Raw genomic sequence first — 17,691 nt, forward strand, 5'->3', positions numbered from 1 at the left:
TGCTGGACATAGAAGAGCAGCAGGGGGCCAGAGCAGATGGATCTGGTTCGATCCCAGCATCTCATAAGGTCCCCCAGCCTGCCAGGAGTGACTTGAGTGCAGAGCCAGGAGTAACCCCTGAATGTTACTCAAGGACATGACCTTGAGGCACCAGACAGGCCATTGGACCATTAGTACAATGTATTAGCCTCTAGTGGATTGATTTTGTGTGTGTGTGTGTGTGTGTATAGTAGTGGATAGTATGTGTGTGTGTGAGTGGATAGTGTGTGTGTGTGTAGTTGTACCTCCCAAGGTCTGAAGTAGTCCTGGGAGAAGCTTCACAAAAGTGCTGCTGGAGTAAGGTGAATTCTGAGTAGCACAGAATTCTGACTCAGTTCAGGAGGAAACTCTAGTGGAACTGGTTTTAGGTAGGTCTGGTCCTCAGGACAGGAGGGCAGGGCGGGCCTAGTCCTGCAAAGTCACCTTCCTTCTCCATGTCCCAGTTGCAGCAAAGCTAGGATGGGTTCCAACCCCAAAAGAATTGGCACAAGCAGGCCTTCTGGATGCCAGCTGATCCTTCTGTTACAGCACCTTGCCTGTTGTAACATTTCTTGGCAGACTTTCACCTACCAAGCTTACATTGCTGCTTATATCTTCAGTTTCTTTGTGGGAAAAAAAAAATGATGGTGGCTCTGATAGTATAGGCAAACTTGCATGTAGCCAACCTGAGCTTGATCCATGGCACCATATGTGGTCCCTTGAGCTCCACCAGGAGTGATCTCTGAACACAGAACCAGGAGTAAGTCTTAACACAGCCAGATATGCACTCCCTCTCCCAAAAGGACTGGGGCTGGAGAGATCATATGCTGATAAGATGCTTGTCTTGCACACAGCTGATCAGGGTTTAATCCTGTTTCCCCATATAGTCTCCTGAGCTGACCAGGAATGGTGTGGCCCAAAAAGAAAAAAATAGTGGAAAAAAGGTCAAGATTCCATGTCAAGTGTGTAAACAGTATAGCCCAGATGCTATGAATGCAGGAAGCCCAGGATCCTCTTGTCACCCTAGCACAACTGAGCATAGTCCACTGCCCCCCAAAATAGATGGGGTCAGTGTTATAGCACAATGGGTAGGGTGCTTGCCTTGCCAACCCGAGTTTGATCCCCAGCATTCCATACGGTCCCCTGAACCTGCCAGGAATGATTTGTGAATGCAGAGCCAGGAGTAACCCCGAGCACTGCTGGATGTGACCCAAAAATCAAAAAACAAAATAAAATAGGGTCTGGAGTGATAGCTCAGCAGATAGGGTATTTGCCTTGCACACGCTTGACCTGGTTTTGATCCCCATGGGTTACTCCTGGCTCCAGTGCTCAGAAATCGCCCCTTGCAGGCTCCGGGGACCATACAAGTTGCTAAGTTTGTAGGAGTTGACTGTGTGCAAGGCAAACCCCCTCCCGCTGCGCTGCGCTATCACTCTGGCCTCCATCTGCCTTTGTTGTAACAAACAATATGAAGTAAACTTGTTTGTGCCTGCAAGGGAGCAGGTGGTGGGTGGGAAATTGGGTCATGGTGGAGGGAAGGTCACACTGGTGGTGAAATTGGTGCTTGAACATTTAATGCCCGAAATGACTGTATTATGAACAACTTGGTAAATCATGGTGTTGATAATAATAAACAGAGGGACAGAAAGAAAGACTGGTACATTAATTGTAAAGATGTCCCAAATTAAGGTAGATTTTAACAGTTAGGTAAACCTGGGGAGAATGATAAGGAATTTTGGATTACTGATCTCACTTTTTTGTCAGTCTAAAACCTCTAGAAAAGCAAGTCTTTTGGGATCAGAGCTGAATGGTGTGAGTATATGCTTTGTATGCATGAGGACCTGGTTTAGTCCTTGGTACTGGATGGTCCTCTGAGAATCACCAAGAAACTGAGTATGGGGCCGGGAAGGTGGCGCTAGAGGTAAGGTGTCAACCTTGCAAGCGCTAGCGTAGGACGGACCACAGTTCGATCTCCCGGCGTCCCATATGGTCCCCCCAAGCCAGGGGCGATTTCTGAGCGCATAGCCAGGAATAACCCCTGAGCGTCAAACGGGTGTGGCCCAAAAACCAAAAAAAAAAAAAAAGAAAGAAAGAAACTGAGTATCATCTAGTAGAGCTTGAAATCCAAAAGTAAATAGTCACTTTTGGCTTGGAAAGATAACTCCAAGCACTGCAAACAGGGCTGGAAAGATAACTCAACAGAAAATTAAGCACTATGATGAAGAACTTCCTCCTCAGGTGACAGGGTTATGACAAAAACAGCAAGACATGAAAGGAAAAAAAAAAAAAAAAAGACATGAAAGGAAACTAGTGGGGTTGTGTGGATGGATAAAGACCCAGTACAGAGATGCCACGTTGCCCATCTCAGGGCCATTCTTGTGATCGTGGCAGGCAAGTGCCCTGAATGTAAGCCCTGACCATGGCAAGAAAAAACTTAAGATCCCTAAGACTAGGGATCATGGAGTGCACAAGCCCAGAGGAACAGACAAACCTGCCCCAAGGAGCTCTAAAATAAAAACCTTTATTTTGGTTGCTCAGATTTATCGAAGCACTTGGTTCACGGAAAAGCTATTTCTTACAAAATTATAAAGGCAGCATTTTGTACAGCAATGCAGGGGGTTAGAGGGGGAGTGAGAGAGAGAGAGACAGATAGACAGAGAGGGAGAGAGGAGAGGGGGAAGAAAAAAGATGCAGGAGTGGGTAGGGTCTCCCACATGTGCTCTCACCCCACCCAGAAAACAGCACCCAGGGCCTCAGGAGAACCAGTCCAGGAAGCTGGCTGCAAAGTTCGAGACTGTACACCCCCTGGGGGGTGGGGGCTGGCAAAGACCCTGCTGGAAGGGTGGGGTGGGAGCCCCCAGTCAGACCTGGATGGAGCCATAGTGCAGCCCAGTGAAGGCCTCTGGGATTGGCCCTTCCTATACCTCCAGCCGGGCAAGGGCGCCAGGGACAGACAATGATATGGGTCCCCTCTCAGGGTTCCCAGGCAGGGACGACAAAGGACAGGGCAAATGCCAAAGCAAGGCAGAAAGTGCTCAATACCTGAGGGGCTCAGAGGAGCAAGGGCACAGCCACTGGCAGGACAGGCTCTTAAGGTGGCAGTGTGTGCGCTGACCCCAGGGGGACATGCCAGCAGGAGGGGAAGAGCGAGAGCCAAGGCACAGTGGGAAACCACGGCAGGGAGGTGACATCAAGGGGCCGTGGGTATACATAGACTGGATCCCTGCAGGGTAGCTGGTGTGGCTCACCCTCCTTAGCCTGGGAGGTGCTGTGAGGGGCGCCATCCTGGGTACTTTCTGCACCTCTGTCTAGAAATGGGGAACCATGTTCTCCTCAAGGATTCCAGACTTCAGCCTCTATGGGCAGCTAAGAGGTGTGGCAGAGTCTGGGGGGGAGGGGCACAGGAAAGTTGGGAAAGGGAGGAATATGGGACATAAGTGCAGATGTTCCTGGGAAGAATCAGCAGTGGGTGGGCCTGACCTCCAGGTCCCGTTTCCCCAATTCTTCCCAAGAGCTCGGACAAAGGCACCACCTTTGGCTCTCTTTTCTCCTCGGGAATCATCCCTTCCAAGTCCCAACTGCTGAGGACTGTGGGGCAGAAAGGAGGGTGATGTTCCAAGTCCCCGGGGCAGCCCGAGAACCTGCTTTTGTGAGGGGCTGAGGAGAGGACAGTGGGGACCCAGCATCTCCACAGACACCATGTCTTCCACCACATGGTCTCCACGTCTTAGTCACGAGCACCCTGAGGGCAATGTGTGAGGGGCCACACTGAAGCGTCTTCTCACAGAATGGTGCAGAAGATGCTGCGGTTGCTGTGGTAACCGCCCTCCACACGGGCTGAGATCCGGGTTGCCATGGCCGTCACCTTCTGTCCACTGTGGGCTGATGAGGGGCCACGGAGGACATTCTCCAGGTTAGGCCGTGCTGGGGGGTTCACGAGGCGCCACGTGTCAGATCTGGAGGGGTGAGAGGGCACTGAGATAGTCCCGAGTCCACAAACAGCAGGCATGGCATTGCTAGTGATATGGGCTGTGGAACATGGGGAAGGAGCTGAGACCTGAAATGGGGTGTTAGCAACAGCATAGCAGAACATTCTAGGAGCACTGCAGAGAGAACTATATTTTGGGTGATACCATCAAAATGGGGAACAAATAAGGTCAAAGGTTTGGGAAAGAAGGGTGTGATGTAAAGCCACTACAAGTAAAGAAACTGAGGTAGTGGCAGCAATGGGCAATTCCTGAGCATGTCAGATAATCCCACCAGGCCTCTCACTCTTGGTTTATCCCAACTTGATTTATCCAAAGAAGATCAACTATTTTTGTTGGCCATGCTCAGAAATTACTCCTGGCTCAGATATGATGAGGGTGGGTGGGGATGGTCACTCCTGGCAGTGTTCAAAGGGAAAAGCTCTGTGCCTGGAATGGTAGTTGGGCTTCCTTCATGCAAAACCTTGTACTCAGTGAGCTCTCTCCTCTGCCCTCAAGGCAGAGATATTTTTATTTGCTTTAGTTTTTGGGTCACACACAGTAGTGCTCCAGGCTTAAACCTGGCTCTGAGCTCAGAGATCACTCCTGGTGGGGTTTGGTAGACCATATGGGATGCTGCGGATCAAATGCAAAGGAAGCATCCTACCCCCTGAACTACTGCCACAGTCCCAGAAGAGCCATTCATAACTGGCTTTTGCTGAGGCTTTTCAAGACACTACGTATGGATTGGAGAGATAGCACAGTGATAGGGTATTTGCTTTGCATGCAGCCGATCCAAGAATCGAATCCTGGCATCCCAAGCCTGCCAGGAACGATTTCTGAGCGCAGAGCCAGGAGTAGCCCCTGAGCGCCGCCCATGTGGCAATTAAAAAAAAAAAAAAAAAGACACTAAGTAGCTTTCCTAACATGGCAGAGCAGAGTTGATACTGGTGATCCCTAGATCCCTCACTGCTGAGTTCCTAAGCAGAGGCAGATCTGTCCTCAGGCAGGTGTGCATGCACGCACACACACACACACACACACACACACACACACACACATGCAACACACACACACACATATGGACTGAGGTAACCACAGCCACCTACTTTTTCTTGAAGACCAAGAACTTGTTGTTCTGCATGATGCAGTCCCGATTATTTGTGATCTGCTGAAAGATGGTCTTGTTGTTCTTGCCCTGGAAGATGATGTTCTCTTGTACCAGAGCCTTGGCACGGCCCCGTACGGCGATGCCATAGGCCCGGAATGAGTGAATCCGGTTCTTGATCACCTGGGAAAGGCAGAAGAGATCCTTGTCACACTTCAGGGACTCCCATATGGCCAAGAGAAGCCAGGTCAATGTTTCACGATAATACTGAGCAGGAAGAGATGCTAGGTTGGCCCACACTGAGGCATAGGAGTTTAGGGAAGAATTAGCAAGACTGGCCAGAAAAGGGAGTGGACAAGAAGGCAAGGCTTCCTGGAAGAGTGGACAGGTAACTTGGAAAGGCCCATCAGGAGTGGGGTGCAGAGATGAATGGACAGAAGTCTGGCAAAAGGTGGGGTGCGCATGTGCCAGAAAGCAGAGTCACTGACAGCTTTATCCCAGGGGTAGTGCAACCAGGTGTAAGAGAGGGTGGGAATCTAGTGTGTGTGTCAGGGTGAGTAGGGTACAATACTGAGCCCCAGCACCCAACATGAAATGAGGAGCTCAGAGCTCCACCTCAAAGGAGAGAAGAGTGGTTACCAGCCTCTGAAAAGTCCCACAAAAGATTCACACAGGGAGCAGAGTAATAGTACAGTGGGTAGGGCCTTGCACACAGCTGGCCTGGGTTTAATTCCTGATATCCCACATAGTCCACCCCAAGCACTGTCTTTTATTATTCCTGAGTGCAGAACCAGGAGTAAGCCCTGAGCATTACCGAGTGTGCCCCCTTCCCCATAAAAAAAAAAAAAAAAAGCCTAACAAAGAAGGGTGAAGACAGGAACAGAAGATGACAAGAGACCTTAAGTGGAGAGTGTCCACAAGGCTGGAGGGCTAAGGAAGTAGAGGGTGCATCTGGGTCTTTATAGAGTGAGTGAAGGCACTGAGCAAAGACACCCCTTGCAAGCGATCAGCCTTGGCCTTGCCTGGCAGCTCAGGATGACTATCTCAAAGGTCACCTGCATCCCACAAGTTAGTCTGGTTTTTCCTTCAGGGCCCACTGGAGCAACCCCTCCCATGGAAGGCTGAGCTAGGCAGGAGAAAAGGCATCTGCACTGGGCGTGGTGTTTGGGGCTCTGTGGGGACCTTCTCCCCAACCCCACACTCCTGATTCCCTTGCACTGGTGTACCTTGGTGTCAGACTTGGGCAGTAGCTGCAGCCCGCTGCCACGGTTGCCAATAATGTCGTTTTCAATGACCACAGTGTTGTCGCCCTTGGTGATGACGCCATGACCACGGTTGTCATAGACACCATTGCCTCGGAGCTCCACCTTACATTGCGCCTCTACCCGGACCCCACTCTGCCGATTGCAGGAGATGCTGTTGTTGGCCACGCGGGTAAGCTGGTTGCTCTGTGCCACGGTGATGCCTCGGTCCCCATTGGCATGGATCACGTTGGTGACCACATGTAATGCCTCGCTGCTCTGCACATACATTCCGGAGGCTGTGGGATTGGGAATGAGAACAGGGAAAGCTTGGGTGGTCCTGGATCAACCCTGACATCCAGACAGCAGTACCCCAGGAAAGAATGGGGTGGAAATAAAGAGGCAGTGGCCATCATACAGAATCAGCCCTTGGGAGTTTTGTCCTCCCATGGAGCTAGCTGGTCAGCAGAGCCAAAAGCAGTGTGCAGCCAGGGGAAAGAAAGAAGCATTTTCTTTTCTTTTCCTGCAACACCAGGGACAGGACCTAGAGCCTCACATCTATTACTGAGCACACTCTTGCAGAAACTTGGGTTTGTGTTGTTTCAGTTTTAGTTTTTAGCCACACCTGGCCATATTCAAGGGCTACTCCCAGCTTGATGCTCAAGGGTCACCCTGGCAGTGCTGGGGATGAAATCTGGCCTCCAGAATGCAAAGTCTGCACCCAACCCTTTTACTGTCTCCAGTCCAGAAAGCTTTTTTCTTTGTTTTGAGCCAATACTTAGCAGTGCTCAGTTTACCCCTGGAGCTGTGTGTATGGGTCAGTCTAGGTGGGACTCAGAGAACCATATGGGATGCTAGAGTTAGAAACTTAGGTCAGGGACATCCAAGGCAAGCGTTCTACATATGCTGTACTAGCTCCTCAGCCCTGCTAGAACCTCTTTTTATGTTTGTTTGTTTTGGGGCTACACCAGGTGGTGCTCAGGGTTACTCATGGCTCTGCTCAGAAGTTGCTCCGGGCAGGCTTGGGGGACCCTATGGCATGCCAGGAATCGAACTGGGTCTGTCCAGGGTCAGCTGCATGCAAGGCAAATGTTCTATGGCTGTGCTATCTCGTCTAGCCCTAGAACCTCTTTTAACAAGCTTTTCTCATCACCCATTGTGATTCTGATAACCCCAGGACTTAGATTATCTATACAATAATGTTTCTTTTTTTGTTTGTTTTTGTTTTTGTTTTTGGGCCACACCCGTTTGATGCTCAGGGTGTGATTAAGGCGGTGAAGTGAGGCAGGGCCAGGCTGACCTCCTTGTGGTCTGGGACGAGGACAAGCAGAGAGGCCTGGCTATGCACTCAGAAATCGCCCCTGGCTTGGGGGGACCAACCGCTGTCCGTCCTACGCTAGTGCTTGCAAGGCAGACACCTTACCTCTAGCGCCACCTTCCGGGCCCCACAATAATGTTTCTTTATTTTTGACTGGGGCACACATGGAGGTATTCAGTGCTGACTCCTGGCTCTGTGCTCAGGGATCACTCCTGGTGGGGTTCATGGGACCATATGGGGTGTCAGGCCTGAACCCATGTTGGCTCTGTATAAGGCAAGCACCCTACCTGCTGAACTATGGCTCTGGTCCCCCACCTACTGTCACTTTGATCAAGCTTACAAGAATTGAAAACTCTTGTATTTACTTTGACAAATAGAAACCACCCAAGGCCATTGGTGGTTTTGCTAAGACCATCTCTGGTCAGAGATGGCGTAATCAGACACAAGTCTCCAAACTGCATACAAGCATGTACCAGGGTGGGACTGAAGGGCACAGACTACCAGATTGGACAATAGTCAAAGACACTGGAGTAGGGAGAGGGAATTTCAGGCCTTAGTAAAGCTGGGAGGTGGAGGTAAGAGGGGGTGGTTCAGGGTGAGGGGGTAGAAGCACAGGGGATTGGAAACCCAGCCAGGAATGTGGGTAGGGGGCACTCACCCCCATTGTGGTTGATGCTATTGGACTCCACAAGAGCCACGGTGACAGGTCGGCGCAGCGGGTCATCATCCTTCTCCAACTCTGTCTCCCAGAGGATAGCATCCCCATCCTCACTGAAGTTCTCCTGGGCCCCGTGGCCTCCTGGAAGCTCACCAGAGCCATCCTTCTGGCTGAACACGGCCACTCCATACAGGCCATTGTAGCTGACATGGTTGCTGGTGACATGGGGCAGGCTGGAGGACATCATCCAAACCCCGCAGCCCTTGTTGGCTGTGAAAGGGAAGAAGCTGATTATGGCGGTGAAGTGAGGCAGGGCCAGGCTGACCTCCTTGTGGTCTGGGACGAGGACAAGCAGAGAGGCCAGGCCCTGACTTGCTACTAGTCATCATAGAGCTCTGGCTGCTTTTTCTTCATGCATAAGGCCCAGTTCTCATAGGGACCATCCTGGGGCTAAGTGTTTTGAGCTCAGCCAGCTCTCACTCCTGGAGCACAGAGCACAGACTGATACTGCCAAGGGGCCCTGAGCTCATCCGGTTCTAGCCCTCCCTGTGGAAGTGGGAACGGGAAGTGGGGGGCTTCCTGAGTTTTCAGGCAGGGTTAACAACTGTCCCCACCTCAGAATCCAGCCACGAGGGTTAACTGCGACTGTGCCCTGCTAGGACCCGTGTGCACAGATGAGCTGAGACACTTGTGTCAGCCTCGCCAGCCACATGGTTGGTTCCTTTGGAAGTTGAGGGCTTGAGGAAACTGAATCAGTTTTTCCCAGTGCCATTTCAGGGTCAAGAGAGAAGACAAAGAATGGGCCAGGGACCCCAGGACAGCTTTCATGGCTCTGTCCTTCCATGCCCACTTCCACCTTCTGTGACTCTTGGTGGAAAAGCTATTCACCTGGCCAGCCCCGTGGAGCTGCTGGATGCGGTACTTTGGGCAAATTGACCAGGGGTTCTCTCCCTGCCAGGGCTGGTTCCCCATCCCGGTGAGACATGGCCCTCACCATAGATGGTGTTCCCCTCGATCAGCCCTTTGCCCTGGTCACCCACAACCACGCCGTCTGAGTAGCCGAAGCAGATGAGGTTGCTGCGGAGCACGGGCACGCCACCACGGCGGATGTCCACCCCGCCCCACTGGTTCTCCCGGATGACATTCTCTGTGGACAGAGTTAGAGGAAGAGGGTTGAGACCCAGGACAATCTGGGGCTAGCAACAACGACTGAGACAGAGTAAAGGGTCAGCATTGAGGACAGTGCCCCCCACCCTCAAGCATCCAGCACCCCAAATTCTTCTTGAGGAGGTGTGACTTTTGAGGGAGCTATTGATGTCTGCATATTACTTGTTTCAATAATGTTTCAGCCCCCCTATCCTAAAACCAGAGGTCCTGAGACCAGAAACTCAGAATAAACTGGACTCTGCCTCATGGCCAGGCAGGCAGAGTCTAGTCTCGGAGGCTAATCTGAGAGGCTTGGACCCTAAATCAGTCTGGGAGGCATCAGCTCTGGACACCATCACACCTTCCCTCCCTGCTCATCTCCTGTAACGTGGGAGGTACTGGTCACTGTCATCTCAATGTGGATATCTGTCTTCTGGGATAGGGCCATCACTGACCCCCACTAACCTAGTCTGAGTCCAGGCCACATGTCACATGTCCGTGTACCACACCCTAGCAGAGAAGCCTCTATGCCCCACATGTCCATCTACCCCAAGGTAGCCCATCTGGGATCAGGTCTTTCTGACCAGTCCAGCCCTGAGCTCACCTGGTTATCACTGTCTGAGCTAGGGTAGGTGTCCTCAGCTGTGTCTAACACATGAGCACTCGCTCTGCTGCCCCTCCTGAGGTGGGCAGTATTGGGAAGTCAATGTTTCCCTTTTCCCCCTGGGCTCCTGCGAGGGCATAGTCCTCTATACAGCATATGAGGAGTAAAGCAGAGGAGCCATGTGCCTGCCGTGGATGGAAGCTCCTGTCTCGGATATGGCTGTGTTCCATGCTGAGGAGGCCAATGGAGACTCCAGGCTGGCCAGTGCATGGTCATGTCAACATCCTACCACCCTGGCAGAGGCTGCAGATGGCCAGCTCACCACTAAGGGGCTCAGTGGTGTTTCCTGCAGCTGAGCCTCCAGGATATAAGTATTTATGTGTGAGTAGGTGTGGTTAGGGAGGGCTGTCCTGACTAAAGAAGTGACTAGGGGTCAGAGGCAAAGCAGGAGTTGGTTCAGGCACAGGCGAGGGGAAGTTGTGCAGAGCAGATGGAGTCTGAATGTCCCCCACTGTCTTGTGGGAGTCACCCTCTCAGTGCCTCCAAGTACTGCTTCTGGGTTAAGAGAAGAATCTGCCTTCCCTGGTCCTGCCCTTCACGAGCCAGCATGAAGCAGATATCCCCGAGGGTCAGTCCACTGTGCAGAGGTAGCTTGTTGGTCTTGGCATGCAGAGAAGTGAGGGTGCTGATTGAGTTATCGGGGCTTGGCTGCCCCCAGCCTACCTGTGATGAGGCCTTTGCCGTTCTCATTTATTGCGATGCCAGCTGCACGGCCCTTGAAAATGTGGTTCCCACTAAAATGGTCAGAGGACAAAGACAGAGTGTGAGAACAGGCCAGTGGCAGGCATCGGGGCCATGCCTGACATAGTGAATGCCACCTGCTGAAATCGCTCAGCCCACAGAGACACCAAGACAGGTACCTCAAAGCCATGGGTTATTACTAGAGCAGTCCTCTGTGAGCACAGAGCCTCCTCTGTCTTCTGCAGCATCCACTACCTTCTGCATGGACACCATTTCAGGAGGATGGCATCAAAGTGTGTGTTCACAGGTAACATATCCTGGTGGCATCAAAGGCTCTGAGACAGCCTTGTTATGTCTGTTTGAGAGACTTAGTCCTAAAGTCTACATGAGACTCTCCCAGTGACAAGCTTCCAACCTTCATTTCTACTAATCTGATCAACTGTCCACCAGATGCAACATAAGATAATGGAGTTTCGGGCCGGGTAGGTGGCGCTGGAGGTAAGGTGTCTGCCTTGCAAGCGCTAGCCAAGGAAGGACCGCGGTTCGATCCCCCGGCGTCCCATATGGTCCCCCCAAGCCAGGGGCGATTTCTGAGCACATAGCCAGGAGTAACCCCTGAGCGTCAAACGGGTGTGGCCCAAAAAAAAAAAAAAAAAAAAAAAGATAATGGAGTTTCTTAAAAACTCAGGAAACCTGAGCAATAAAACAGTGGGTAGGGTGGGCCGGGCGGTGGCGCTGGAGGTAAGGTGCCTGCCTTGCCTGCGCTAGCCTAGGATGGACCGCGGTTCGATCCCCCGGCGTCCCATATGGTCCCCCAAGAAGCCAGGAGCAACTTCTGAGCGCATAGCCAGGAGTAACCCCTGAGCGTCACAGGGTGTGGCCCAAAAAAAAAAACAAAACAAAAAAAATTAAAAAACAAACAAACAAACAAAAAAAAACAGTGGGTAGGGTGCATGCCTTGCATGTTGTCGAACAAAATTTGATCCCTGGCTTCCTATGTGGTTCTTTGAGTACTGCCAGGAATGATACCTGAACGAAGAGCCAGGAGCAACCCCTGAGCATCACCAGGTGTGGCCTCAAAACAAAAAAACAACAAAAACAAAGGAGACCATGGGACCAGAGTGATAGCACAGCAGGTAGGGTGCTTGCCTAGCTTGTGGCTAACCTGGGTTTGATCCCTAGCTTCTGTGCTGCCAGGAGTTATTCCTAAATGCAATGCCAGGAGTAACCCCTGAGCACTGCTGAGTGTGGCTAAAATATTAAAATATTAAAAACAACACACACACAAAAAAGAAGACCAGGTCTCAAAGGGGATTCTGAGGATCTCAGACAACAGGTGTGTGAAACCTCGTGGGTAGGTTGGCTACAGTGGAGTATCAAAATAAATCCTTCCCCCAAAGCCAGGTTATCTCGGCCTATGGAAGCAGAGCCGGCCATGCGTGACATTGGGACGATGGGCCATTCAGCCTAGAGTCCTTTCTGGGTTGCTCATCTAGCAGACTCTCCCACAGGAGGCTGTCCTCCTTTTACTACATGGCCGTAGAAGGGGGGCACACTGGCACCTGGCACCCCGTAGAACCCTGCTGAATATGCAGGACATGCAGATGATGTGGCCCTATCTCCTGGGACAGAGTCCAAGAACTTGATTTCCTCAAGAGGAAAAGCAGCCGTTTAATGTGAATGCTGAAAAGCCAAATGTTAACTGCTTCTGTGCTGAGCATCTGGAGTTGAGACAGCGGAATGAGCTGATAGTCTTACTTTTTCTTCTTCCGCAGCTCTAAAGGAGTTGCTTTGATCTAGTGACAGTCCATTAGCTGATGGTCACTCTGCGTTTTTAGAACTCACAGCTGGACCCAGTCCTGGGTAGGGCCACTTTGCCTCCACTTCCGAGAACCGTGGGGGAACAGTAAATGCATGACTGGCTATTACCACACAGAGCAGATTACAGATAAAAGAGGGGCCAGAAAGCCTTCAGGGAACTGGGCAGAGCATTGCACCAGGATCCAATGCTGGGTTATGCACTACAGAAGAACTATGGTTCTTTGAAACTAAAGTGAGAGACAAACATGTGCACCCACATACATTCATACTCAAAGAACCACTGACCCTTCACAGTCACACGGGTACACACACACACACACACACACACACACACACACACACACACACACACACGGTTACCTAATTCATTAGCAATAAAAAAAAAAAAGCCACATCAGGGATCTCAAAATGCTTTTCATGCCTTCCCTACCCTACATCCCACCACAAGGAAACAGATGGGGAGAAAACACAGCCCACTCCCACCAAAGTGTCTGTTTTAGAAACCTATGGCATCGAGCTGATGCTAATTCCTCCTGTGCAAATCCTTTAATGCTTCCTCAGTGCTCACAGGCAATGCCCAAACTTCTTCACCTGGCTGAGGGCTGCTGTAACAAATGACTAACTACATACTCGGTGGCCTGAAATAGTGCAAAATATTATCTTCTGGTCAGGGGCTCAGAAATCCAAAATGGGGCCTTCTGGGTCAAGCAGAGCCAGGCTTGGGGGTTCTGAATCAGTTGGGATCCATTTCTTACTTTTTTTGGGGGGGGGGTTGTCACATCTGGTGGCACTCAGGGGTTACTCCTGGCTCCGTGTGCTCAGAAATCACTCCTGGCAGGTACAGGGGACCATATGAAATGCTAGAATTTGAACCACCTTGAGTAGTTCAAGAACCTGTCTTGAGTCAGCTGTGTGCAAGGCAAATGCCTTACTATTGTGCTATCTCACCGGCCCCCTATTTCTTACATTTTATCCAGCTTTGAGGGCTGCCTGGATTTGCTTTTTTGGGGGGAAAGGGAGTTCATATAAGCAGTACTCAGAGGTTACTCCTGATTCTGCACTCAGGAATTACTCCTAGTAGGCTAGGGTGACCATATGGGATGCCAGGAATTGAAGCCAGGCGAGCTGTGTGTAAGGCAAACATATCACTCAGGCCCCTGCCTGGATTTCTTGACCTAAGGTTTCACTGTTTTTTCTTTTTTTCTTTTTTTCTTTTTTTTTGGTTTTTGGGCCACACCTAGTGACGCTCAGGGGTTACTCCTGGCTATGCGCTCAGAAGTCGCTCCTGGCTTGGGGGACCATATGGGACGCCGGGGGATCGAACCGCGGTCTGTCTCCTAGGCTAGCGCAGGTAAGGCAGGCACCTTACCTCGAGCGCCACCGCCCGGCCCCTCACTGTTTTTTCTAACCTCTGTCTGCCTCAGTTGCTAGTGTTGTCTTTCTCTGATGCTGATTCCTCCTGGGACACCCTGAGAAGGGCCCCATATGATGACGTCAGGTCCACCTAGACAATATAGTGCTTGCTCCCATCCCTAGGTGTGTTCCCCTTGTGCAGGTCTTACCATAAAGCAGAATCAGAGGCTTCCATGATCAAGACTCTGATTTCTTTGGGGGGCCATGGTTTTGCCTGCCACCCTTGGCTCTCTTGAGGTTCTCGGTGCTCTAGCACCAACTTGCCTTTGTGAACTGACCTGCTTCACCCTAGGTATTGTGTATTTAAAACATCACCCTTAAAAATCACCCTTCTCCCCTTTTTCCCCAGACCTACGTGCCTTTCTTTGCCCCGGTGCCCACCATGCCAAATCTCTGGTCATAAAACCCATTTATCCCTTAAACATAATTTAACTATCTGTCCTACATGATCCTTCCTGAGCAGGTGTCAGTGGGCTGCTCTGGAGCTGCATAACTGCCCATCAAAGGGCTGTGAGGCTATTGCTGGATTACTGCTATTTATCCACTGTGGCTGGTTGCAGCAAGGAAGAAAACTTCAGGGAGCAGGGATGGTTCTCACACACATGTACTTAAAGTAGCAAAACAGAGAATAATTGTGGTGGTGTTAGTAAAACTCTTCAGAACTCAGAAAAAAAAAAAAAAAACAGACCTGGCACTGCTCAGAGATCATGAACTATCAGTCATTGAGTGGTATGGGAAATGTTCTCATGTGCCCAGTGCACAGGTTTGTAATCATGGTGGGCAGAATGTGCTGAGATGTGTTCTGGGGAGGCTGGACCATCTGTACATTCTGGACACCCATGTTCTGTAGCTCAGATATCACAGGGTGAGTGTTTTGCTCCCAACCAATTTTTTTTTTTTGGGAGGGGTGGTTTCAGCCACACCCAACAGCACTCGGGGGTTACTCCTGGCTCTGTGCTCAGAAGTCACTCCTGGCAAGCTTGGGGACCATATGTGATGCAAGGGATTGAACTTGGGTCCACCCTGAGTTGGCCATGTGCAATGCAAATGCCCTACTGCTGTGCTGTCACTCTGGCCCCATGCTCCTAATCTTTAAAAGTCCCCCATTCTCTATAAGAAGCAGTGTCACCCTCCTCAGCTTAGCTTGAAGAGAGAGGGCCTAGTTCCCAGGGATCCTAAGCTTTCATTCCACTGAATGCCAAGGGCCTCTCCAAGCTGTAAAGGCCAAGACCAAGGACTTCCCTGGACAGTACTAGTTGATAATTACTTTATGCCAACATACCTGGACAGTCTTTGCTCCAGCCACAGACAACTGTTTGCCACTCCTGCTCCCTTGACTCCGAATGTACACGGCCATCTCTAGGGTACATATCCCACACCAATTCTAGAACCTAATTCCACTGCTGCTCTTTCTTTTTATAGTGAAATCAACTTTTTTTAAAAAATTGAATCACTGTGAGACAGTTACAAAGTTGTTTATGGCTGAGTTTCCAATTAGTTGTTGGAACCATCCCTTCACCAGAGCATTATTTCCTGCTACCAGTGTCCCAAGTTTCCCCACTCTCCACCTCAGCTGGCCTCTCTGCAGACACTTTTTTTTCCTCTCTTCATCCTCTTTTTCACCTGTTAGGCACTGTGGTTTGCAATATTGTTACTGAAGGGTATCATGCATATCACTTTATCTCTCTTCAGCACCCAGTTCTTCAGAGTGATCATTTCCAGCTATCACTGTCAGAGTGGTCCCTTCTGTCCTGACTGAACTCCCACCCACTCCTTTGTTGCAAGCTTCCTACCATGGACACCAGTCTTTTTGGCCCACGTTTCTATGATTTGGGGGCATTATTCTTATACTATGTTATTATTTGTTTCTTTTCTTTTCTTTTCTTTTTTTTTTTTTGGGTTGGGGAATGCCCAGCCATGCTCAGGGTTTTCTCCTTGCTCTGTGCTTAGAAATTGCTTTTGGCAGACTTGGGGGACCATATGGGATGCTGGAAATCTAACCCAGGTCCGTCCCAAGTTGGCCGCGTGTAGAGCAAATGCCTTACCACTGTGCTATCTCTCGGGCCCCATGTTGTTTGTTTCTTAAATTCCACAAGTGAATCATTACTGCTCTATTAAATGAGGCTCTCACAGCACCCACTGCAGAAAGCCAGCCTCCCTCTCTCTCTCTGTGAGAGAGACACACACAGAGCATAAGAGAGTGAGGGAAGAGAAAGAGAGAGCATAAGAGAGTAAGAGAACATGAAAGTATTTATTTCAATCTGCCCTAGTTAATGGCAGGCAGGGTCCAGAATGGCTCACTCTGCAGCAGCCAGACACTGCCTCCAGAATATAATGTCCTAAGAACTATGATCTACTGACTGGGGTTACCAGGTAAGCTGACATGCCTTTTCTGGGCACTCTGTCCCCAGAGCCTACCCCTCTTTACCTGTTGCTAAAGGCAGAACAGCTCAGTCACATTTGCCTGGCACAATGGATCCATGCGATTAACTAGAAACGTGACAGTGGGTATCCTGTGGTGGAATATTTCTTTACTTGCAACTTAGTGCTGTTTACTTTTTTTGTTTGTTTGTTTTTTTGTTTTTTGGGTCACACCCAGCGGTGCTCAGGGGTTACTCTTTTTTTTTTTTTTTTTTTGGTTTTTGGGCCACACCCGGCGGTGCTCAGGGGTTACTCCTGGCTGTCCGCTCAGAAATAGCTCCTGGCAGGCACGGGGGACCATATGGGACACCGGGATTCGAACCAACCACCTTTGGTCCTGGATCGGCTGCTTGCAAGGCAAACAACGCTGTGCTATCTCTCCGGGCCCAGGGGGTTACTCTTGACTGTCTGCTCAGAAATAGCTTCTGGCAGGCATGGGGGACCATATGGGACACCAGGATTCGAACCAACCACCTTTGGTCCTGGATCAGCTGCTTGCAAGGCAAACACCGCTGTGCTATCTCTCCAGGCCCAGTGCTGTTTACTTTTAACAAACATGATTGCTCCCAAATAGCAACCAACACTGGAAGACAGAGATAAGAAGGGGAGCCATGAGCGGGTAGGATGGGCTGGAGCTGCACCCACCTCACAACTGGGTTCCCATGGTACAGGATATAAATGCCAGCCTCCTTGTTTGAGAAGATCTGGTTGTTCCTGATGACGCCTTTCCCATTGCCAAGGACGACAATGCCAGAGCGCAAGCCATGGTGGATCTGGTTGCACTGCAAGTGAAAGGAAATTACAAGGACTGGGTTAGACACAGTCCAGAGGGTTGGGCACCCAGAAGGAAAGTGCACAGACTGAACAAAACCCCTTGTCTGCATCTATAAACTGAGAGTTTCAAAAGTCTCTTGCCCAAGAGTCCTCTCAAATGCATGGTTAGGGGCCAGAGATGCAGTGAGCCCACTTTTCAGCAGAGGGTAGTACTCAGTACACAAACATACAGGACAAGCACAAGTCTAAGCTCCCCCCCCCAAGGGTAAGAGTTCTTTGGTGGACCCCCCTCACTTTTTTTTTCCTGGGGAGAGACTACTGAATGGTCAGGGAATGTATATCCCGTAAGGTGTGAGGGGCTAGAAATGAAGGTTGCAGATGCAGAGAGATCTTCTTAAGCTCCTTTTAAGGACTCGAGGTCATTGCTGTGGTCTGTTAGAGCCAGAGCAATAGTACAGGGGGT

The 17,691-nt window shown here is 50.5% G+C and overlaps 1 protein-coding gene across 1 annotated transcript in view; it reads right to left on the reverse strand.

Annotated features, from left to right (window-relative positions):
* Nucleotides 1–2,650: 2,650 nt before the first annotated feature.
* Nucleotides 2,651–17,691, reverse strand: part of FBXO10 (F-box protein 10) — a 48,395-nt gene continuing 33,354 nt past the window's right edge. The window contains exons 5-11 of the mRNA XM_049773138.1: nucleotides 17,100–17,236; nucleotides 10,782–10,852; nucleotides 9,303–9,455; nucleotides 8,309–8,578; nucleotides 6,318–6,631; nucleotides 5,093–5,274; nucleotides 2,651–3,974 (exon numbers count right to left, since the gene is read on the reverse strand). Of these exons, the coding sequence (XP_049629095.1) occupies nucleotides 3,800–3,974; nucleotides 5,093–5,274; nucleotides 6,318–6,631; nucleotides 8,309–8,578; nucleotides 9,303–9,455; nucleotides 10,782–10,852; nucleotides 17,100–17,236 (1,302 nt within the window). The 3' untranslated portion in view covers nucleotides 2,651–3,799. The remainder of the gene's footprint in view (nucleotides 3,975–5,092; nucleotides 5,275–6,317; nucleotides 6,632–8,308; nucleotides 8,579–9,302; nucleotides 9,456–10,781; nucleotides 10,853–17,099; nucleotides 17,237–17,691) is intronic.

This window comes from Suncus etruscus, chromosome 1, assembly GCF_024139225.1.
Source record: "Suncus etruscus isolate mSunEtr1 chromosome 1, mSunEtr1.pri.cur, whole genome shotgun sequence".
In the NCBI taxonomy this organism is placed as follows: domain Eukaryota; kingdom Metazoa; phylum Chordata; class Mammalia; order Eulipotyphla; family Soricidae; genus Suncus; species Suncus etruscus.